At 36.6% G+C, this 25,154-nt stretch overlaps 1 protein-coding gene across 1 annotated transcript; it reads left to right on the forward strand.

Moving 5' to 3' along the window:
* Positions 1-24,503, forward strand: LOC138334696 (uncharacterized). The gene is made up of 10 exons (XM_069283371.1): positions 1-167; positions 16,522-16,615; positions 16,996-17,120; positions 17,643-17,772; positions 18,777-18,901; positions 20,018-20,126; positions 20,723-20,859; positions 21,300-21,420; positions 21,762-21,892; positions 22,185-24,503. The coding sequence occupies exons 1-10, from the start codon at positions 125-127 to the stop codon at positions 22,259-22,261; spliced, it is 1,092 nt and encodes a 363-aa protein (XP_069139472.1). The 5' UTR covers positions 1-124; the 3' UTR covers positions 22,262-24,503.
* The last annotated feature ends 651 nt before the right edge of the window (positions 24,504-25,154 follow it).

A 25,154-nucleotide genomic window follows, 5' to 3' on the forward strand; every position in this document is an offset into this window, starting at 1 on the left:
AGATTGCAGTTCATCACTTGAGCCTTAGCGGCCTTCGGATACACACGCTGTACATTCCATTGGAATACTTGCTGACTTTCTAACTCAAACTTTACTCAAGGATATTTATCTTACGGAAATCAACATGCTCCACCTTTTAGGACTCGCCATCCTGGCGACACTTGCAGGTTAGTTACAATTTTTTTTTCTTTTGTCATATTTTTGTGTGCTGTGACCTTTTATTGAGAACTTTACATCTCTATATACAAAGCTTAAGGCGCATTTCTTTTGTGTAAACGCAGATAATAGAGGTCGCGTCCCATGTTTTTTTTACCGAGACAATAGTTTACAGGCCGTGTCCGGCCTCGGATGAAATAAACGAGTGAAAAAGCAGAAGGCGTCCGGCGCCAACTACCATGGTAACCAACGCCCATTCCACAGAAATACGGTACATGATGGACTAGCGTGTTGTCTATGACACATCGATATCTAATCGGTCCAGCATGTGGTGTTGTGTGTCCCAGTTCGGTGATGCTTGTCCGGATTAAGATTCATGATAATTTGTTACAATGGTAAACAGTTTTACACGATTAAACTAAGCACATGAATGGCATTAATATGCGGTCTGAATTCGAATTAGTTGTCAGGTTGAGCCATTATGGCCACTTTTACTTTCGCTCAAACAATGCTATAAACGCCAAAATAAGGAAGTAATGCAGTTTTATATGATATGTATTTACATAGTTGTAAATGTCATCTTGTTTGTGTAATTTAAATGATATAAGTTGTACAACTTGTGCCCAATCCCATGGCCATTGCACCTTTGGCAATTAAAAAAATAATATGTTTTAATCAAGGCAGGATATCGAAAGCTGTTATTTTCATCGATACAAAGTGCATTTTGTTAATTTTCATTTGATGCTATGAATGTTTTGAATTTCTAGTTTTGTAACAAGTAAAATGCTATTGGAAAGTACGTGTACAAATGCAAGCCATGTGTGCGCCTTTCTGTATTTACACATGCTCAAATAATTAAAGACACACTTTGACATCAGTTAGCCCGCTTTTTAATAATTCCAAAGTCTTAATTGTTTTCCTACACAGTACTTGCTATGAAAAATCAAACCAATGCCACCTTAGAGAGTAACACACACACAAAACTTGGTCGTAGCAGTTGACCGTTAGTATGCCGCTGTACAGGGGAGGGGCTATTGTAACGGATTAAAGGTGTGTTTAGAATGTGTCACACGTGTGTTAACTTGGATTTCATACACATAACATTTAAATCTGGTCTGTCGTGGAGACAAAATAACTTTTAGTGTGAAAAGGTTAAGTCTCTCTCGAGGTAGCTGGTCCATAGCCATTCACAACAACAGTTACCAAACGGTGGGATAATCTTAAGTGGGTCCATGTTAATATAGTTTAGTGTCAGTAGTAAGAACTTTGGAAGTTGTAACGAGAGCGTACTCCTGCTGCATAACTTTCAGTATGGTAGTTTTGGTTGAATGTCTGGGTAAGGTAAACAGACAAGGTCTGATTAATTAGCCGTGACGATACCGCACTAGAGTATGTAGTAAGGCATTTGAAAACAGTCTAAATTTCAGACGATAACAGGGTTTGGTAACGCGTCTTGTAAGTTTACCATTTCGTATGGAGTTTCAAATCATTCATGTAATCGCGGAAAGGGCGTGCCAACGTCGGCTCCTCTCCACGCATACAATATTAATTATATGATATTAAACATTTACAAGTACAGTGGGTGTTATTTATTTTAGGGAGGGGATGTGGCTCCCCTGGTATCGAATTTATAAAGGTGATTAAATAATTAGATACATAACAATAGTCTACATGTTAATGTTCGTACCTTTTAGATAGAAATCAGAGCATCATTTGCTGTACGGTCTTTACCAGTTGAATATTTCTCAAAGAGAACCGTTGTTTTTGCGTTTGAGAACGTTATGTTTGTCTAGGAAAATTCTTTGGGTATATTTGAATTGTCAATACGGAAAGTAAAACATATTCGAAATTTAACAATGCTCAGTGTTTAATGAGACATTTTTATACTTTTTGGATTTTTATGAAATCTTCTTTTCTTCCCTGGCATCTACTGATCACAATAGACAGCTTTGGTGGCATGGACCACAAGATGTAGACTTTGGTGTCCAGTACTCCAAGATCTGACATTGGCTTTGAAAGCTCTGCGGTCAGTCCATACTTGTTGTCAGCGACACATTGTTGCTTTGTTGAGGACGATACTGACTTTCCTGATTACGCTTTGTCTAACTTAATCATATATACAAATCATTAACACATTCGTCAACGGAAACGAAGAGTTACGGCTCCATCACCAAGTAACACATTCCGAGGATACCAATCGGTTCTGTCATAGCTGATATTAAACATCCGCGTCACCTGCCTAGCATCTACACACACTCTAAGGTACATCCCGAATATACAGGTTTCTGAAGGTTATCCATAGGCATGATAAGGAACATACAAACGTTGAGGAACATGACCTAATTATACCACTAGGGGCTCCTCTTTCCTCTTAAGATATTGCCAGCGACGCCATAAAGGTATTTAGTTCGCGAGTAAACTTATGAATGAAACATGAATCATACTCGCGCGCTTGATTTTGCACGGCGTTCCATTTACACGTGCCCAAATCGTATAATGGAATGGAAGACCTGTAACTTGCTAAAAGCCTTGATGATCTCATTCTGCTTGCAAGAGTCCGTAACAGACTGTTTCAATGACTGCTATACGAACCAATACCCCGGCGTTTTAAAGAGGATCGCCTTAACTTGGTAGGACTTGTCACTGTAATAACTGGTTATCGTCTTAATGCTTAAGAAGTCTCACAAATTCTCGATGTTAAATTGAAGTGTTGGTCGCCATATGTAGCTCCCACGCCAAGTACCTTCCAAATTCGTCTCCAGGTACATCAACATACTACCGGCTTTTCGGGCTGTGAAGTTTATAAATTGGAGTTCATGACTCATGCGTTAACGACGTACTTGGCCTGGACATTCAGGGAAAGTAGTTCTTCTGTAAGGCAGAGATCATAACTCACTGAGGAACTTGATTGATTTTATTTGTAAACAGGGACAGGCACTTCTTCCTAATATGCTAGTATCACACCGGGTTCTGCATAATGGAGCAGATCATTTATAAAATCGGAAGCAGTTTGATACTAGTGACGGTAGTAAAGCACCATTTAAGACCAATTAGTGAGGCGCCATGAGTGTAGTAATGGGGGTCAAGGTCGACAACTACTTCCGGTTCTCACATGTGATTTGGTAAACATACGTATATCTTATACACAATGTCTGATGATCTAAGCATGACATACATGAGTAATAATTTATCCCTGATTTTGTAGACGGGGTCATTTATTTGATATATAGATTCATTTTTCTTTTCTTTTGAAGTTTATAGTAATAATGGTTGTTCGTAGGACGAAATAAATTCAGACGGGGATGAATATTGATTTTTCTTTTTTTCTTTGAAGTTTATGATGTCATTTTTTAAGACGAAAAACTTGCACTTACATTTTTTCTTTGCTGTGTAAAGTTATGCTGAATACTAATAATTTATCATGACACTTTTAGTCAACTGCACCAGAGTTATTTTCTATCAACATACAAAATGGAACTGAATTACTCTAAAAGCCAAACCGTGCAGCAATATTGTGAAATAACATCAGATGTCAATAGGTCCTGAATTATTTACCATTTAGTCGCCGACAGCATGGCCTCGTCTAATCAATTGTGCATTTCACATGTATTAATGACTGGAAACGAATGTCGCTTGGGCAATGTTACCTATCACAAAGGAGGACCATACTTATTATTGAAATTAGCATCATATGTTTAATTTGATGAGATTATTGTTCATAGTGAGGATATTTTATGTGTATAATCGCTACTTTGTTTCAATTGAAGCCAACAAGAGTCAGGGTTTACACTGTTGAGGTAATGGGCTTCAGTTACCCGTTATACCAAGTTTAGGTATAATATATCAAGATAATAGAAGAAAATTAAGATTTGCTAAATACCTAATATACCTACCCTAAACATCAGCGGTCCAAGCTTTGGTGTGAGATGGTGCTTGAGCGGTGTCCCAGAATTCACCTACAAAAACCCTACAATACAGGTCTATGTCAAGAAATTCCTATAAATGCCTTTAAGTTATTGGAACTGCTTGGATTACCGATCGACTATTTTTGCTGTCAGATATATTTAATATTATGTATATGTTTCATGACTTAACGATTCAGTAAAATTGACATAGAAATACATATGATAATTAAAATGTGTCAAATGAGATTCCATTATTGGGAGGTCATATTCTGACGTATTAAATGATATACCTGTGTGATTTATCAACACAGTTGCCTTAAAGTACGTGTATCACACCTTTGGTCTACTGTACATATAGCACATATTTGGCGTACAATACATATAGCACACCTTTGGCCTACAGTACATATAGCACACATTTGGTCAACTATACATGTAGAACACCTTTGGTCAACTATACATGTAGCACACCTTTGGTCAACTATACATGTAGCACACCTTTGGCCTACCGTACATTTAGCACACCTTTTGCCTACAATACATGTCGCACACCTTTTGCCTACAATACATGTCGCACACCTTTTGCCTACAATACATGTCGCACACCTTTTGCCTACAATACATGTCGCACACCTTTTGCCTACAATACATGTCGCACATATTTGTCCTACAATACATGTCTCACACCTTTATGTCGCACATCTTTGACCTACAGTACATGTAACACACCTTTACTCTACATGTAACACACTTTGGCCTAATAAATGTAGCTCATCTTTCAGTTTGACCTACAGTACAAATAACACATCTTTGGCCTACCGTACATTTAGCACACCTTTGTCTACAGTACATTTAGCACACCTTTGGTCTGCAGTACATTTAGCACACCTTTGGTCTTCAGTATATTTAGCACACCTTTGGTCTACAGTATATTTAGCACACCTTTGGTCTACAGATGCAGTTTTACAAAGCAATAGCTGGCCTCGAGGTATAAATTGGCACTAATTTTATATGATGGAAATAGTGTGTGCCCAATACTATTGTTTATTTTCCTTATTAGCGAACCGAACCGCGGTATACTAAAAACGATATACCGGGATATTATACATGTGGCCATCGGAAACTGGTCGATAGGAACCATGGGAAGATAAAATTGCCGTTAGACATGGTGGGTGATGGGAACGTTCTGATTTTGTGGCTAAAACCCTCCTAGAGATACATATTTTAGATTAAAACCGACTTATGCCTGTCACCGCTATCTGAGATGGGAACAAAGCCAGACCTACATGTATCACGTCTGGTCTAAGTCAAAACCAGACCCTCGTGTCCAGCCTATACATTCTCGAAAGGACCAGAGGAGCAATACCTTATCTTGTGTATTTACATAAAGGTGGAATTCCATAGTATGATAAAAAATTGTTTTACCTTAGGAAACAGTACCTCTGTGGGAGTTTTTTCTTCAAAATAGCAGTCGCTTCATGGGAACCCTTGCATTTTTTCTACATATATATTGTATGTAGGTTTGGAATTTGCTTACTAAATTATTCCTGCCAATATAAGTCACTAGTACTTTAGAGGAATAATTCATGGTCTACATTCTACGGCCATTACATTGTCGTATCATTATAAGTGTGGTTTAAGATTATATATTTTTAAATTTGATTTCTTTGGTTTGGCAATCGCAAAAAATAACATTTCGGAATATGCCTGAAGTCTCTAGGCGATATTGGGTACATATATTTCACATCAAAATGTGCTTCAAACACACAACTTCCAAAGCCTCTCAGACAGGGCTTGGATCTGGCACAAAACTAGACCACTAACACAATATTAGTTTACGGCTTTATTGCCAATAGACGAGACTAAAAAACGGAAACCAATATCATTAACAGCTCACTGTACCAGTACAGCATGAATCATTACTAAATAGATGTGGACACTACAGCCGAAGATTTGTCTGTAATTAACTTATGTTCAGTCGGAGCGTATCTATCAATAGCATGTTGTCTTTTTTCTCCTGCTCACATAGATAGTATCTCAGTATGGCTGTGGAATAACATCCATGTCTGCCACAGGGAACCGGTCAGATACACTGTAATCTCATGACGTACAGAAAACACATGGGTATACTAATGGAATTCTATCAAACACTAGAAAATGGACAGTCCTGGCTTCGTATATCTGAACACAACGATAAGGACACCAGTGTATTTTATTGCTGCCTTTAATATCCCTCTACCTTACCAATGCTCGCTTTCAACAGATATACCATTTAGGTAGACTGACAATAGTTTTAACTGATTTGCTTACACCTGTAACACAACAAGCAAGCACCACGTACATAGCACCATCGGCAATGTTTAGCACGACATATTTTTTCCTATCTGTAAAGGCTTCCTATACTATCCGTACTCTATCAATAAGTGTTCTCATTAGACGGATGTTGACAGTACCCCCGGGGCATCCTTGGTAAATAGATACATCACAACAGTATCCGCGGGCCATCCCTGGTAAATATATCACTTACAACCCTATACTGACACAAACCTATTCACTAGCAGCTACATGTATGCAAACGGTTCTCTATCCCCCATAGTTAACGTTGTATGTATCAAATTGATTCTACATAGATTATACACGAAAAAGATCTGATGACACTGGTACAGTTAGAACAGAAACACAAGTCAAGTGCTGCATAATACCATACATATAGTTAAATGGCGCCAAATGTGACACTTGAATTTTTGCACTTAAAATCTAAAAAAAATATTCAAGCATGCTAAGGCCCAAGTCAAGCTATTCCCACATGACCATAAATAAATGTCAAGGAAGTTATATGAACACACTTTGTCACCCTTTATCCCGCCGTACCAATTTCGTGTCTTTGAGCAACAAGCTGCAGCAAAACAATAAACGAGAATAGAGTAAAATCAACATACTTGATACTTGAGTTTCTACATTGCATATGACGACGAAGATAATTAATTTAGTGTATTGATTGCATTTTGTCCCTCGAACCATTAACATCAATACATACTAGTCATCTATTGGTACGATTCCGGTCGACCAGATGTATTTAACATTTCTTCTTATAAATGTACAAAGAGGGGGATATCCCTCAGCAATCGATAACGGCGTCTGTATTTCCGTGTTCAACAGAGTAACCAAAGTCGACTGTCTGCTCACTAAGATACAGACAGACAAGTGGCCGGTACGTAGTGTGGTCAAGATAAGACTGACAATCGATCATAGGAAGATCACAAAGTCCCCGGTAGTTAACAATGTTGGTCTGCTTCCAATGTCACTGATTAGACTGCGGCCAACTATGCCCAACACCATTCGGACAAAATGATGATTATACGGCACAATTATATATTGCAAATGCTATCATTGATTTTACACTGTAGCTCTATACGAAAGCTGACATACAAGAATCGGGTCAGAACTATACGTATCCGTCCCTCTGGGTCACGTAATACACCGTCAGAGTAATATATCTGACCGATAACATGCATTTAGTACAAACATCGCAATATCACACTGAACATAAGAATATGTAATTACAATCTTGCATGTATAATTGACAAAGGTTTATTGATAGACTGTAATGGTAAACTTTGAGAGTTCAAAAGCACAGCAAAACATATGGTCTGACTTTGATGGGATTGAAATAATGATACTCATTTTATATTATTGGCATAGATGATCTAATACTGTTTATCATATAGTTTGATGCTACAATTAGACCTATTGTTTAGTTTAGTTTGCCTTGAGATGTATTCTAACGTATTTATTAAGATAATCCAATGTCTTATCTGTCTAGATTAGAACAAATGCTTCCCTTACATATCTCCACTAATCCAGGTATTTATCACAAGATTTCACGCTTCGTCCATACATCATCCGCAGATGAAAGTCTCCAGTTTTTGGTTAGGTTCCAAGGACGAGCATTTGCCAACAAAGAAACGTTATATAGATACTGGCTGGAGGATATGTAACACATGTAGCCCTACACTGACTCAATAAAGTGTACAAGTCTCAAATATAATTCCTCTGTCCAAAATACTGTATACTTGAGGACATGGGCGTTATACAACTAAGGGGAGGCTTCGATTTCAGCACTCTTTGACATAAGCTGTCGTAAAAAGCTTTAATCAACCAGATATTTCAACTGTGTCTGCATGGGTAGAAATTTAAAGAGCGTTCTCCGGATTTGAACAGACATGCGAATTGGCCATAACATTTAAGTTGATTGTTTGTATGTTTTACTCGTGCACACGTTTGTGTTAATGATAACAGTATCGATATCTTGAACATCGTGTTCGTGTTCATATGTTGATATATAACCTAGACAGTGAAATATACAACAACATAACTATACATAACGAATTCTTTCCATTCAATAAATTATGATATTGTCTGTTCATAAAAAATAAGTCACGTGGAATTTTAACTGCCATTTGAATTTTGAAATGCTTGAAACAGTGTATGGCAATGTTCCAATATCTGATGGTCTGGTGTATGCGTTTGTTTCCAGTGGTACTGCCGAGGACCTTGTAGTCCGTTGGTCCTCTTTTAACAGGTTTACGCTATCTTCACCTCGTCTAGATGACAATGTATGAATTCTGGAAATAGAATTGAATATGATTCCAGGTCTCGAGTATTTACACACACCATCTTTTCTGACGGACGTTTACCATATGTTATGATTGTGTAAATATTTCTAATGGATGGAAACCTTTAAGGTGACTACTAAGATGATAAGTATAGCTGAATGCTAAAGGGAAATATGTGCTTAGTTCTAACAGCTGCCTTCATGGCTGTATGTATTTTGGTGCAAGTGCTGCAGGCAAGCATCGAAGATAAACTCCTTAAACATTAGCTATTAATAGTGCTCCATGAAAACGCCTCCCCCAATGTACGCCTTCCCCAATGTACATAGTCCTACATTCATACCATGATGTTGGAAAGGTCCATAATTATGTAAATATCATCTCTCATGGTTTTCCATACCTAACTGTGTAGTGATGTTGGACTCAAGTTACACACGTCCTCTCAAACTTTCTATCCTAGGAAATAACTTCCACTGTCTGATGACGACTTACAAAAGAGTAAAGTCAACATTTAAATAGCGGAAACGAAATTCTGATAATACACTAACAGAATCATTGAAATATGGCCTCATATAACTTTGAAGGTCAGGGTCAAAGATTCAGGTCAAATATTTTATCTCGATCGAGACGATAAATTGTGCTGGTGTGTTATGTAACAGAACTTGATCTATTGTTGTTCAACATATACTTAGACATTATATCACAGAAATATCCCCATTTTCATCCTTGGTATGTGTTGGCAGTTGGAGGGGTTCTCGCATGCTGTGAAGTAAAGGTATTTTCTGTTCCAGACGAATCCAAAAGCTTAAAAAATGTGATAAGACCAACGCCGTACTATGCACGACTGGTGCATTGTAAACCAATTGCCTTTATCCGCGAAAATTTCAGTCTGATCTTTCGATTAATAGGGGCGTCAATCTGAACAGGTGACCCAGAAAATGTACATATTACATTAATATCAACGGTTGGTTGGCCAAAAATCAAGGTTGTGTAATCAGTCATAATCATCGTCGCTATCATGATCGTCATAATTATCATCGTCATCATCGTAACACTCATGATCGTCATTATCGTCATCACCTACTCTCTTAAAAAGAACGCGTCATTCCTACTCATAATGGCATATGCTTCGACCATATTTTGGTTCTACCATTATTTTAGTATTTGGAAAATGCATGCAGTTAAGGTATAATGTAGATAGTAGTGGACGAAATAATAGCCATTTCAAACTTGGATGGTATACATAATGTAATATGAACAGAAACAGTTCATCTCTTTTTCACTTGTTCTACCGCAATGTGTATAGCTATGTAAGATGTTCCCGTCGCCTTTTCCTTCTGTTCAATCGTAATTATTATATCAGATACTAACATTATCTGCCCTGTTCGCCATCATGTAGGTATGTAAAGAGCAAAACACAGTTTGGATTGTTTCCAGCTGGCAGAAGGAAAAGCGGCACCAAAGAAATGGTAAATATGGATGGAATAAACACCTTCATTATCAACAGAAATAGGCAGTATAGCGTCAGGCAGTTTTTCATTTGTCACTGTTAAATAGTGTGATGCAATAATACACAATAAACAGACAATGTGGTTTGTATAGTCCGGCATCATACATATAATACTTATAATGTAATAATGTATAGACAATTGTTCTCGCGGGTCAACATATCGCGGTTGTGCTATGATAGTATATATACAATTAATCTATTTCTTACTATTTCACGGATCAAATATTCGCGACCATGTCGTTGTCCCACGAAACCGCGAAAATAGTCAGCTATATGGTACCTGTATCAAGCAAACTGCGATGTTCAGGAAGCACTAAGTGAGTGAAAGGCTAGGTTACACAGCTATCGCTACATAAGGTGTGTTTATTGTAAATACTTGGACACTCACCTCTGCGTGACCCCTTGTGAATGACCATGGTAGTAGCAATGTAGCCGGCCTAATCGGCACTGGCATCGCGCGCGGTTGATTGACACATTGTATGAGTTAGGTTGACCTCATGCAGCTGTGCCGACACAATGTGCTCATGTCGATATATACAAAGCATATCGTCCATATTTCAATATCATATTGCCCTAGACATCGAAATAAAATCAGAGCTTTCTTAACTTTAGTACCACGATGTTCGTTTTAGATAATGGAATATGCATTTGATTGCTAAAATATATTTCAAATGCCTTTGCAGATTTCAATGGATACTTTTTACAATTTGTTTTGATTAGTTCAGAAAGTGGTTTTCTGACTAGATGCAATGTATGATGCGTATCTCATTCACTTTAGCCATATAAACGTCCTGATGACATTGATTTCCAAAAGGAAGTGTGAAGTTTTTGTCGGTGTAATTTCCGGTTTAAATGTTCATCACATGGCCTTGGCGTCGTGCACATGTCGTTGTTCCTGTCATCGATCAAGGCTTTTTGCAATGTATGCCTTCCATGAAATGGGATGGACTGAGGCATATAATGTTACTAAGAACCCCGTTACCCAGAACCCTCCACGTTTTGACCTTTCGCGTTACGTCCCATGACCTCACATAGAGGCAAATGCATGTAAAGGTGTAGTACAGGTGAACTGCTTCCTTGTAAATTGAGGTATCCGAATCGTTACTAGTTAAAGGATTATCACGTGTGAATATTTCTTCGTTTCTTCCAACGTGAAATAGAAATAAGATACAACGATGTAATTAGAGACTCACAAAATAATAAAGGTGACATGTGCAACAAAACCAAGATAGAAACGGAAGGAATAAGGTGTTTTGACAGAAACACGTGTTGTACTTGACCTCAGTAAAATTCAATTCAATTCAATTTTATTGCTTCCTTACATCCATACAAAAGGGATCGATAGCAAAACATACATGTACATACCACACAGTAGATCAAAACAACTTAAACATTTATCAAGCCAGCTTTCCTCAGTTCAAATGACTTTTTATCAAAGAGGCCGTACTTAAGATTATTAGAAGACAAGAGTCGTATCAAAGTTTCAAAATCTATTAAATGGTGGTTAATTGCATCTTTATGACTATTAAAGAAAATTGTTCTCACTGTAGAGTTAACGGAACACTTAAAAATGAAGTGGGTTTTATCCTCAATTTCTTTACAAAATTTGCATAACCGCAGAGAATGGGGAATCTTTTTTACCCTACCCGCCTCGAGTTCTAAACTGTGGTTGCTAATTCGCAGTTTTTCAACTACATTGTATCTGTCCTTTCTTCCCATTGTTTTCCTACAAAACCATGCACCACCACCTTCAGTTATATCGATATGTCTGGTACACAAGTAATTCTAACCTTAAATCCTTGTTCACCTACCCCCGTCTCAACGATATGTTTGATGACAATGTGCTATTGGATTTGTAATTGTCCTGATTTAAACTTAATTTAATTCTAACCTTAACTCACTGTTATAACTTTATTCTACTTGTAACATATACCATTAACACAATCAACGAAAACTACACAGTAAAACCGAATGGATGCATTTATAAAAAAAATTAGGATAGACATAAATTCATCATGAATTTCAAATGTATGCTAAATATGTAAATTTTTACTCTTTTTTCTGGAATTTCATCTAAGATTTGTGCCTGCGGCACCGAACACACCGGAAACTTGGCGGTTTCTGCGCTGTTCATTAAAATCTCGTTAATTTATTACCTCAATATTTGACATATACCACGTTGTTCAACATGTTTTAACTATAATTACCTAGTTATTGTTAAAAAGTTCTAAAATCGTTCAAAAATCATCGAAACGTGACAATTCAACCTGACTTTATGATGCACCTGGTTTACAGCTGAAGGAAACAGTTCTATTTATAGCAGTGCTGAAGCCTTAGTTAAATAAAACTTCGCATGTCATTTATTTACGGTAGGGCATATGCATGCTTTGAAAGGTTAGAGACAAAATGTCGCGAGCTTAACTTTGCGTCACAGATGTTATATGTCTGAGTATGTCTGATCTTCTCTAATCAATATGCATCACGCGCGACATGCATAGCTTATGAATATTCATTATTTTGTGTAAAATGACAGAAGTGGAACAGATCGAAATGTAAAAATTAACGTAAATGGTTCCTTTAATCATCAACTATGGTGTAATTATAATGTTATCTTTATTGCATGGAATGGTTTTAATTCAAATTAATAAATGATGTGATGAAGTTGATCGCAGAATTAAGTTTTGATATTAAACGTGTTACCTGAATATAAATGTCACGTAGTTGGTGGATTTTCTATGACTCAGATTCCTGACACATTACAGACACGAAGAGCTTACATAACATGGACTGATCTTAACCGATATATTAGAGAACAGATTGTAAGGGAACTGTAGATTGATTGGTTGATGGGGCTTAACGTCCCTGTTCCGGTTATAACCGAGCCTAGGACACTGGGAACTGTAGAGAGGAAAACGTCATATAATAAACATCACTTATAATAGTTCACCTCTTACACAGCTGGCCATGTGGCCCTTTATGTTCTGCCTTCCCTGCAGAAAGAAAATCACCATAACTAATAGTTGACTACCAGCCATGCTAGTTTGTTGTTAGATCATAAGGTTTTTACCTGCTGTCATGTGCCAATGGCATGATCGTAAGAGGCCACTGAATTAGTCAGTATGGAAGTGTATTTATTGTATTTCTGTTCTGGTCTACCTCCCTTTTTGGATTTAGTTGATAGTTCACACTGTATGGAAGGCTTCGAGTTTCTATCCATAACTCATTTTCATTATCAATCAAAAATATCGTCTTTATGAAGAATATATTAATCAGACTTAGCGCTTACATCAAATCCGTTTTTCGCGTTGAGGGGGCTTATTATATTATGTCATTGTCATAACCGTACTTTATCAACAAACACTTGTACACAAAAATTGAAAACAAAACATTTAAAAACAAAAACAATTCTTTGTCTAGAGTTTGTCATCTATGCTTCAAAAAATACTTATTCATTTTAATCTCGAGTTTTGCCATCTGTTTGTTCCTATTCAATCATAAGATGAAATAATTATTCACCTGTGGTTTTAAGTGTATATACAATTACGTATTGTCCCAGTTCAGCCTTAAATGTAACATTTGATCATATCAAGTTTACAAAACGGAATTATCGAAAAATCGGAAAATGATTACAGTTTAATACAGTTTTTCGAAAAATCGGAAAATGATTACAGTTTAATACACTTTTGAGCTCTTGAGAAACGTTATTCCTTGTTGAGAAATTTGATAGAGTCACTTAGGTAAAATGCATTGCCCCCTGGGCCTCGGGCACCAACGATAAAAGTCAGCTAATATAAAGGTCACACTAGTGCTTCTATTGTTTTCTTTCGCATTATGAATAATTCTAGATACGTGCCCGTATATGATTAAAAGTAATCTAATTAATTGTAGACACACAATGGAAAGAATGCTGCTTCAATGACAACTGATAAGGAAAACAACATGTTTTAGTTAGGGGTAAAGTCATGATCATTGGGTTTATTTTAGAGTCGACATAGGCTTGTACTGCATGTACATTTTGTAAACGCTATAAGGTATATGTTACATAGTGTACTTTCTTTCTTGATAGCCGGTGTAAATGTTTAAGCTGCTCTCAAGGAACAACGTAGCTAAGGGTTTAATTTAAGTTAATGCAGATGGAAGTCCAATGTAAGGTAAAATATGCGCGCCCTTTTTGTCATGATATGACAATTTAAACGTAAATTAAAAAATCCTTTAGACTATGAACTTCAATCGCCTATATTATGACGTCATTATCATTATGACGTCACAATTGTCGTGCCAGCGATCACGGAAACAGCTGTTCAAATGGCTGTTCAATCCTAGACGATAACGAATGCTTAATTCATTATAGATGCAAAATCCCTTCGTATATCATCATAAAATTGTAACCAAATGTAAATATAAGCATTGAACGACAGTTACGTCTTTCAGTTTGCATTCATAGCCAATATGAATGCCAACTGGACATAGTCTAAGATTTCGTGAAAGATTTCGGCCGCCAACCCTCGTCAAGCCTCGGGTTAACCAACCAAAATCTTTCATTCGGGTTGAGATATCCCTGTTCACTTGACAGACCCATGCAAGATTCTATAAATCCCGCGATTAGGTAAAAGATGAACTTTGTCTTTTACCAGGTAGGGAAAAGACAGCTCATATCACTAGACAGTGCCGTCATCAAAGCATGCGGCGACCATTTTTACGCGCAGCGACGTTCATATCAACTGAACTGTCACCATTTCTTGTTAAAGTATGAGAAAGAATCAAACAGGGGTCTGTTAGGTGGACAGGGATATCTCAACCCGAGTTAAAGATTTTGACCATCAACCCTCGGCAAGTCTCGGGTTGATTAGCCAAAATCTTTCACTCGGGTTGAGATATCCCTGTCCTCTTGACAGGCCCATGTAAGATTCTATTTATCGAGACACTTTCACCGGTCACTTCCAATTAACGGGAAGTAGATATGAGGCCTGGGCATGATGCTGATTGATGTAAATGAAAAACAAATTATCATATGATCGAAGAACCATTAGATCTCGTCTTGTATGGTTGACCTTGACGATGGTCGTAAAATATTGTATCGCCACAGTGGTCTCCCTGTTGGACGACTACTCATTTCTTTCCATATTCAAATAATGCTGTCATTTGGGGACTGAGTAATGCTGATCAACTAATAAAATTGTGCTCTGGTGTAATGTTTCATAGGTGCATACATGTAGTAGGATCGGGAACTCAAGAAGGAACTTTGAATAAGGTGCTTAATATTAGAGTCATCTGAAAGGTTACTTTGAGGATAGCAGTGAAATGAGTACATATGGTCAGACCATGAAGCCAAGATGTGGTATACAATTTTATGTCACATTTTTACGATTATTACTAATTATACTTATAATAACTAAGTTACCTCTACATATATGATTCCATCTAAGGATACATAAAGCATAAAACCGAACTTTTAAAGTGCAAAAGTTAGGTGTTGTAACTATTGTTTATTGGACATCAAACATTTTTGTCTGCTTTTGAATGATTTTCAAAGTTCAATCCATCAAAGCTGAATGGTATTCTGCAGACTGCTGAAGAAAACATTTTTTTCGCCCAGTTAATACACTTATACGTTTAATGTTATTTGACATTCTAACAGTGTCATGTAACTTTCTAAGGAGAATGATGATATCTAGGGAAAAAACACTTTTATTTTGAAATGCAGCGAGTCGTGTGGTAACCAGGGTAATTCAAATTGTATATTGGTTATGACATACAATTTGACATTTCACATTTTGTTTTAAATTGAGTTTTGGACATGATGATAACAGTTAGATCGCAGACGAACGTAGAATTGATATCACTGTCTAGTATATTACCTTCCATTAGTTAATATCCACATGGGTTGTAATGTCGCTTACATTTACTCCTTTCGAAATTCAACACTTCACGACACTAAATAACGATATTGTACGCCAGCGAAATCTAACAGCTGCATCGATGAATTTGTATTGATGGGATGGTTTGATCTGCTCATCAAAATGACTTCTTATAGTCATCTTTCTGATCCGCAGGGAGAGTAACAAATAGTACAGAAAACATGTATTCACAGTGTGAAAATTAGTGTCAAACTTCGTTTTATGCGTTGGGGGGATAACATTTAAGATAGAATACATTACCAAACACAGACGATACATTTACCCTCAAATTAATTGATGAAAAAATAAACCCGCAAAATTGTTTTTCTTTGAAGAACTTCAGCAACCAACAATATTATTGAGGTTCTATTGCATGTTCGTTTTATTTGTTGATGTTTATCATTACATAATTGACATGTTTTTTTTTATATTATTTTTAGCTCACACCAATGCAGCATGTGATTTGAGCGCGTTAAACAACTGTGTGTCGTCTGCCACTCCAGACGGTAACACTGCGGAAGGAAACCCATGTTTGTGAGTGTTACCTTCTACAACAGCTGATTGTAAACCCAATAATTAACAATAACATCAGTACAGTATTTATTTGAGTAAATTAAAGCATTCTTTCTCTTTCCTCAGCCCAGTTTTACCGTTATTGTTGTGTAGCTCTGTAGATATTGTGACAATTCGATGTTTTGACTGGATGCAGTTGAATCTATGTAGGATGCATTATAAATTGTATAATACATTATGTATTGACAGTATTGTGTCGAATATGTGAAAATTGTAGAGAATTTTAAAATTTAGCATTATTGTATAATACTTCTATTGAACATTATTACATTATTACATGCTGTTCTACAGTTTGACATTGCATTGACCTTTAACCTTATCCTACACGTGCTTTGTTGTAGACAATACAATGCCATCATGATGTGCATCACCAAGTACAACGCCACATGTAGTAATGAAGTAAAGTCCTACACAGGCAGCCTGGCCCCATTGGTCGCCATGTGTGGAGGAGGCGGTGGTAGCACAGGTACAAAGTCGTTTTGTCCGTAGATGATGTGGGGAGAACGTTATCTACTACAGTTCGCACTAAAACGAATGGCTACTCAACAAACAAAGAGTTAAATAAATTGAAAATAACTTCTGCAAGATGAAAACTCGTATAAGAAGTGATATACATGTAACAAGAATTTATCTACTTTAACACCTGTTTTATATTTACATAATGTGGCGAGCACCTTTCTATAAAGATTGTCTGTTTAGTAAGACCACATCGTTAAGGTACTGAATGGTCAGTTTCACCATAATGTGGTTCGTGTATAAAGGCCACTTGGCTATACAGATGTTTTCTTATATTTATTGACAGGTTACACTGTGTTTGAAAGATGGATATATGAAATGTGGGTACAGCTTCATGTTTATAATAATGCAAAGATCTTTCAATGTAATAAAGCAAAAAGTGACTAATGTATAACAAGTCCATGATATAATCGGCATCGCAATATTAAATGATCATTTGATACAAATGTAGTAATAACAAGTGTTATTTTAGGTGGTGCACAACCCGGCGGTAGTTGTGATATGCAGGCTGTGGGCGGCTGTATGGCGATAATGGAAGGCTTTCAGGGTGCTTTGTCTGGCGACAACCCTCCAACAGGAGCAGATCTCAAACAAGCCTGCGAGTAAGTTATACAAAAAGACTCCTGTACATAAATCTTCAGCGATTCTGTAAGTTATACTAAAAGACTCGTGTACATGTATCTCCTGCGAGTCTGTGAGTAATTAGTTATACAAAAGGATTCGTGTATATGAATCTCCAGCGAGTCTGCTAGTAAATTATACAAAAAGACTCGAGTGCATGTATCTCCTGCGAGTCTGTGAGTAATTAGTTATACAAAAGGATTCGTGTATATGAATCTCCAGCGAGTCTGCTAGTAAATTATACAAAAAGACTCGTGTGCATGTATCTCCTGCGAGTCTGTGAGTAATTAGTTATACAAAAGGATTCGTGTATATGAATCTCCAGCGAGTCTGCTAGTAAATTATACAAAAAGACTCGTGTACATGTATCTCCTGCGAGTCTGTGAGTAATTAGTTATACAAAAGGATTCGTGTATATGAATCTCCAGCGAGTCTGCTAGTAAATTATACAAAAAGACTCGCGTGCATGTATCTCCTGCGAGTCTGTGAGTAATTAGTTATACAAAAGGATTCGTGTATATGAATCTCCAGCGAGTCTGCTAGTAAATTATACAAAAAGACTCGTGCACATGTATCTCCAGGTAGTCTGAGTAAGTTATACAAATATTATGTACATGATTCTCCAGTTTTGAAAATTGTACTAATACATAATGTATCACCAGTGAGTAAATTATACGAATATATAATGTATCACCATCGAGTTAATTATACGAAATGATTATGCATCACCAGCGAGACTAAATAATGTATCACCAGCGAGTGTCTATGAGTAAATGAAATTTTGGTAATGGATGCTTACAGTAACTGTAAATTATTATTAATAGACGTACAACTGATATTTGTATATTTGTTTGAGACATGGTAATGTACAATTTAACTGTTTAATTGTATTACGGAAACTTACACCATGATTCTCTGATGATCCATGAGAAACACTAGCCTTCACTCTGTCTTTATCTTTAATGTGGCCGTCATTGCATTTCAGTGGTTTCAAGGCATTCGAAACCTGTATCAATAACCTGCCTGCAGAATGTGAGTCCGTGATGGCCGGTAACAAGGCCATGATTGACCAGATGGGTTCGACGGTCAGCCAGTACTGCGGAGGAGATGGTAGGAAGCTAATGTACAATTACCCATAATGCATTAGAAATTAAGGTCAGATTATAAAATAAGTTCGCCCATTGTCAGTATAATGTGATCGGATGGGTTGTGCTATTGTCTTCATGCTTCAGTGAGATAGCACTATAAAAAGGAAAAAGAGGAGACACAATATATCACAGTCTCCCAGAACACGCATGCACTTTAAACACGCAACATTCCTCATGCCTCAGTGAGATATCACTGTAAAAAGGAGAATTTATATTTTGTTGCCCTTGAGCCGGAGGTAGAGCGCAAGACAGCTATCTGCATTGAATGTGATCCAAAAGGTGACTAAATTTGTAAAGTCTTTCCTCGTCTTTTTAACTGACTTTTATCTCCCTAACATTTCCCTCTACAAAAACAAACCTTTTTTGCTTTTAAGTTGAGTGATCACCCACGACAGTGAAAAATATAAACTTTGTTTATTTTACACCGATTGTGAAACAAGTTATACAACTTATACAAATCACTTTCGATGGCCCGGATGAAAGCGTGCAAACGGGTCTTAATGTGGGAGGAAACCTGAGTGCAAGGAGAAACCCCACGTGATCGGGTAGGTGACCCCTGAATTTTTCACGTCCGTGCTGGGGATCGAATCCGGCCAGCTAGGTGAAAAGTGAGTGGCCTAACCACCACACCACCCGATCCACCTAGAATGTGATTGTTGGTTGTCCCCTGGCCGATCGAGACACATCATAGTCTATAAAAGAGGAAGTCACTGCTCCTGATTAGCGCTCAGCATAAAGGGAGTGGAACGATTGGTTTACAAGTTTTCAGAATAATGTGACCAGGTGGTGTATGCTCTTTGGTATGTGACATGTTTCAGTGAGATAAAATATGGCATAGAAATGGCACGAGTCCCATTCTCACCACACAAATATACCACAGCCTCCCAAAATACAGTCACATATCAACACATCGCATATAGGAGAGGTTGTTCCCAATTAACCCTGTCTGTTGATATGACCCGGCCGTTATGCTCTATCAATAAAGTTATACTTAGAATGTGAGCGATTGTGAATGAAAGCAAAATAAGAAAATAAATAGCTGGATACCGTTATCATTACATGTTTTTGACTATTGTAGGCTGTGATATAATGGGAGTACAGATGTGTGTGGCTCCTTTGCAAGGCATGGACCTTATGGATGATAAATCAATGATGTCTTCACTTGTTGAGGTGTCCAGCAAGTGTGCGTAAGTACTAACGACAGTGGGCATGTCTAAAACAAGTTCAGAGACGGCTTCATCAATATATGTTAATGATATGCTTGGTTAGTTGTCTTTCAGTTGCGGGTAGGTGTTTATTTGTTATAATGCTTGAAATGGTGTAGGATGTCTATGTACAAGTTAATAATAATGTTTGGATTCAGATCTCTTCTTCAATTTTTAGGCCAAATAAATGACGAATTCGTTTCCGATAACACTTTTTCAAATATTAAAATATGGTAGATAGATTGTTTTATTTTTTGGTTTGCCATTATTAGTTTTATGTTACAAAAAGAGACATGGGATTGGGACCTTTACGTATATGGTAAAGAACACGGAATTCATAACTGTAGTAATCTGGGTATGGTCATTGTTTGCTTAATGATTGATGAACGTGTTCGGGTAGATACCGATTCTTCAGGGTTGGAAGGGGTAACGATATTGTATAGATAAGATTAGAATATATAAGGAAGTAATATTTTACTACCATGTACATTGGATATGATAAGGTGTGAGTGTTATAATTGTTTTCCTCCTAGCTGTGTTAAAGGCTATGTATAACCTGAATAGGGCTCATTTTTCAGACAAATGGAGGGTGTGATAAACTGCATTCAGCCTAAGCTGGAAGGATGCCAGGAAAACGAATTAGTGAATAATATGACAGCTTCCTTAAATAAGGGTGACATGTATTTCAAGTTCGTATGCTCAGAGAAGATGCAAGGTAAAACTTTGTACACTCGTTATATCATTTTATAAATGATAAGTTTAAGTATTTGTCTATAAAAGGGTGTTCTGTTGTTATTGGCTATACTCAAGACAACTGACGGCAAGTTGCCGACATTGACTATAAAGTAAAGATTATTTATTATTGTCTTTATTTCCTCCAAAATTGAAGATTACATAAAGAATGACATTTAAAATGAAAACAATAAATAAAGCAAAAAAGCAAATAGATATTTACAAAATATGTACAAGTTCAAGTATAATCGGCATGCAATAACAACATCATGAAAAATTGAAAAATTAAAAATACCATGGATGCAGTATATTTATATATGTTTATGATATCTTTATGCCTTTGTGCGATTTAATTTCACTTTAAAGTGGAAAATGTCCATCATTTCTTGAGAAGGTTTATCTGGAATTAAACTGCGTTTTCAGATATTATGGAATTGGCAGCTTGTGCCGGAAAGCCTGCTGCTCTCCAGAAACTGCGTGAGTGTGAATCCAAACATCCAATGCCAAGTGATCCTAGCACGGTAGCCAAGGAACAACTCTGCACGTAAGAAAAATCACTTTAGATATTCCACTATCACTGATACAAGTCATATTCGAACAGTTTGCAGATATTTATTTTTTCTGTCTCTGTGTTTTTAAATCTTGGTACTACCTGTATTAAGAATGATTCGTAACTTTTATGCAGATGCAATTCCATTGCTATTATAGAATATTTTACGAAACTAAAATACGTATTGCAAGATTACTTAGATTATACTCCGTGGACACGTCATCATCATACATGTACCCATGATGCTATGTGGACACTGAAGTTGCTATAGTTACAGGATGCAGATGTATGTCAATAGAAGTAGTGGACGTTTTGTATCTTGTTATATATTACAGTGATGTTAACACCATGACCGGTTGCCTAGAAACAGCTACTAATGGAGTGTGTTCTGAAGACGAGACCTCCAAAATGGTGAACTTGTACAAAGACGCCATGAAGATGATGCTCAAAGGAGAAGATCCCTGTGGTAGGTTTTCGTGGCCATTAATTTTGAGTTGCGTTACACGATTTTCTCACTGCTGGTTTTTAATTCCTCCTGAGAATCATATTGTTTATTTGTTAACTATCTAACCATTGATACTAACGTGTAACGCAATATGAAGTATTTGTATTAATTGTTATTTGAACAGACAGACACTGTCAAGATACAGTGGTTTCTTAATCGGTTTTGATTGGAATGTATCATTTGATGTAAGCAGCTCTCGGAACTATCTATAATAATTTTGTTTTAATTGCTAAAAATGCCACTCTGTTTACAGATGTCAGTGGAGCTGGTACCCTGATGAGCAGCCTTTGGTCAAGCCTAGCCCTGGTTGTAATGACCATGTTACTTTAGAAAACATTATCATATATGTAAGAAATTGCCGCCATCTCCATCTATAAAGACATTACATCATTGACCTCAACGCCATTTGTTATGTTGATCTTTATCTGGATTGGCAGCACACAACCATGACAATGTATAACAGTATTGTACACCAAAATCACCCAAAAGGCAATAACTCATATTCAAAGACGACAATATGAAAAAATGGCAATAGGGCAAAGGTCAGCAGATAGGGCTATCATCAATCGGTCAATAATGAAACAACATCTACATGTAGGTTTTTTGAGACAGGTCTGCAATGTGTTGCTGGTGATTGCAAACAGGTCACAGATGTGGCAGTATGTTTAAACATATGGCAGGTCACGTGGTAGTACGATTAAACATATGGCAGGTCACGTGGTTAAATAATATCAACACTACAATATGACTATTTACCAGCCACTGATGAAGAAATTGATGTCAACATTAGATAACTATTTGAAAAAAAAAAATTAAAACCCTTTGAAATTAATGTAATATATACAATGTATACTCAACATTATTCTTCAAATGCTACCTACATGTAACCAACCACAGCAGAACCGTTTGTCTTGGGGTTTTAATTGATGTTTTTGCACCAAACTGTTGAAATATGATATTATAAAGTTGAAAGTATTTGAACTGTGAAACAATTGTTGAATGATATCCCCTCACTTACATGGCTTATCTGAACTTGAGGATTTCTTGGGATGTGAAGTGTGTTACGTAACAATGGAACATAGATTGTATTCAAGGCAATATTATTCCCTAGTACGAAAGCCAAATATGCACAGGTTAGACTTTCTAGCCAAAGACCAAGTACAGAGTCGTTGTTGGTTACAGTTCTTTGTTGTTGTCGTCATGTTTTGTATTATCAGGACTTCTTTTACAAAATATTGGTAGTAATTTTGTGTTTTTGTGAAATGCCCAAAACGTCACAAAGTACTTTAAAGAACATATTTCTGTCATTGCTATTTAAAAAAAGTCATTCTGTTGTTAAAATTATACACCAGTAATGTGCATTTTAGTTAGAATTTTAGCGATGTTTCAGGGAGTCAATAAGACGATTGTCAAAAGTCTGTCTTATTAGCCATGATATTTACAAAGTGCCTGACAGAACCTCTTTATTCATCCTAGTGGGAGGGTTGACTGTGTGTACTGTAGGTGTGTATGTAGTTACATTCCCCTCTAGTATCTCTGTACGTGTTAGACTGGCACACACCATTCATATCCTCCATGTTTCTTTGGCCCGAACATACGCTATATCATTCCAACGTACATCATTGTACAGAATGGATTCTTCGCCATTTTCATTTTTATTATCTCAAATCCTTTCGAACTCGAGAAAATAGTTTTAGCAAAATGATACCCGGATAATGATTATCTTTTCTTCAGTTGTGTGTCTCTCATTACGAGAGATGGACAAAATAAAATATTCATTTTCAGTAAAGCGTGTAAGGTTTATTGACAATGATGTGAGAAAGCTGTTTTGTAGTTAAAAGGGCCCGCCACCTTATACAGTTGCGTGTACGTTTGTATGTAAAACTAAGCATCTTTTAAAATTTTACTATGCATTGGGTATACTTATTACATGTAGCAATTTTGTTGAATAAGCAGTCTGTTTTAAATGAATGAAAATTATTATATGAAACATTTAGATCTTAAAGAGAACTTGCATGTACATGTATGGATTCTTATTGTATTTTTGTATCAGTATCTGCTGTATTGACTTCCTTAACTGTATTTGGGTATATATACGTGTATACATATATATAATTATGCTTTGTCTCTGGTGTGTGTGTGTGTGGATTGTACGCGTAGTGGTATGTAATATATATAGATTGTTTTCCTAGTTGATAGGACATCTTAATCTGAACAATTTCAACCGTATTTCACATTTTCTCTTGTCATAATTGTCTAATCAAAAACAATTCTCTAAGTCTTAACAGTATTCCGTATTGTCTTCCATATAAATTGTTTATCAATATATAATTATAAATAATTCATATTTTGAAATAGACTTTTGTTATTTGATGTACCAACATATATATACAATTTATTACTTCCAAAATTGTATTTTGTTTTCTTAGTATGCTATGTAAACCGTAAGGTATAATAAACTACATCACTAGACACAGTCTGTTTGGTCCAATATGTTCGGTGTGTGTACGTGTGTGTACGTTTGTATACTTCTAGAAACAATAAAAGTCTTGTAACGTTCTAACATGAAGAAGAGTTGACACTTGATTTCTGTCATGTGTATTCGCAATCAGGAAATGAATCCATTGATATACACTGCCCTCTAAAGTTGTGTTACACATGAATATTTACCAATATACATAAAATACAGAAATATGTAAACACATCAATTGGATTTTCGTGAGTTTTCTTAGTGACGAAATGTCAGCAAATTTTTTAAAATATGTAACAGAATTTTTCGAGGGCAGTGTATATGTTTTTATTCCTTTTTGCAGTCCTAACCTATTGAACTCATTCAGACTTGTTTCATTACTAGTAGATCAATGGCAAATGGTATACATATAGAACAATAGGTTGTGTTGGCTCTTGACCTAGATAGGGATGTCAACAACTTTCCCGACGTAAGACTTTGCTACTCTAGAGTAATTGTACTGTAAATACCAACTACAGCAGGTTTTTGCGGGTCGCCGGCCCAGCATTATGACGTCGCGGTAAATGTGACTGCAATGACGACACGACAATTAGATCACATCGTCCTAGATTGTATTGGGATAGATTTTATCAATCGAATTGCTTTCACTGAAACTCTTACCAGTTCATAATCTCCATGACTCCATCGCAAGCCTTTTGAAAACATCTCTTGTGTGAAATTGTGACCTAAGTCAAGAACACTTCTTATGCGTTG

This window comes from Argopecten irradians, chromosome 11 (genome assembly GCF_041381155.1).
Source record: "Argopecten irradians isolate NY chromosome 11, Ai_NY, whole genome shotgun sequence".
Classification (NCBI taxonomy): domain Eukaryota; kingdom Metazoa; phylum Mollusca; class Bivalvia; order Pectinida; family Pectinidae; genus Argopecten; species Argopecten irradians.

What these genes read in the sequence shown, in the direction of transcription:
- LOC138334696 (XM_069283371.1), top strand. Translation starts at nt 125, where the DNA reads ATGCTCCACCTTTTAGGACTCGCCATCCTGGCGACACTTGCAG. An exon ending in CATCCTGGCGACACTTGCAG is followed by an intron (nt 168 to 16,521) that starts GTTAGTTACAAT and finishes TATTATTTTTAG; the next exon opens with CTCACACCAATGCAGCATGT. An exon ending in GATCTCAAACAAGCCTGCGA is followed by an intron (nt 17,773 to 18,776) that starts GTAAGTTATACA and finishes ATTGCATTTCAG; the next exon opens with TGGTTTCAAGGCATTCGAAA.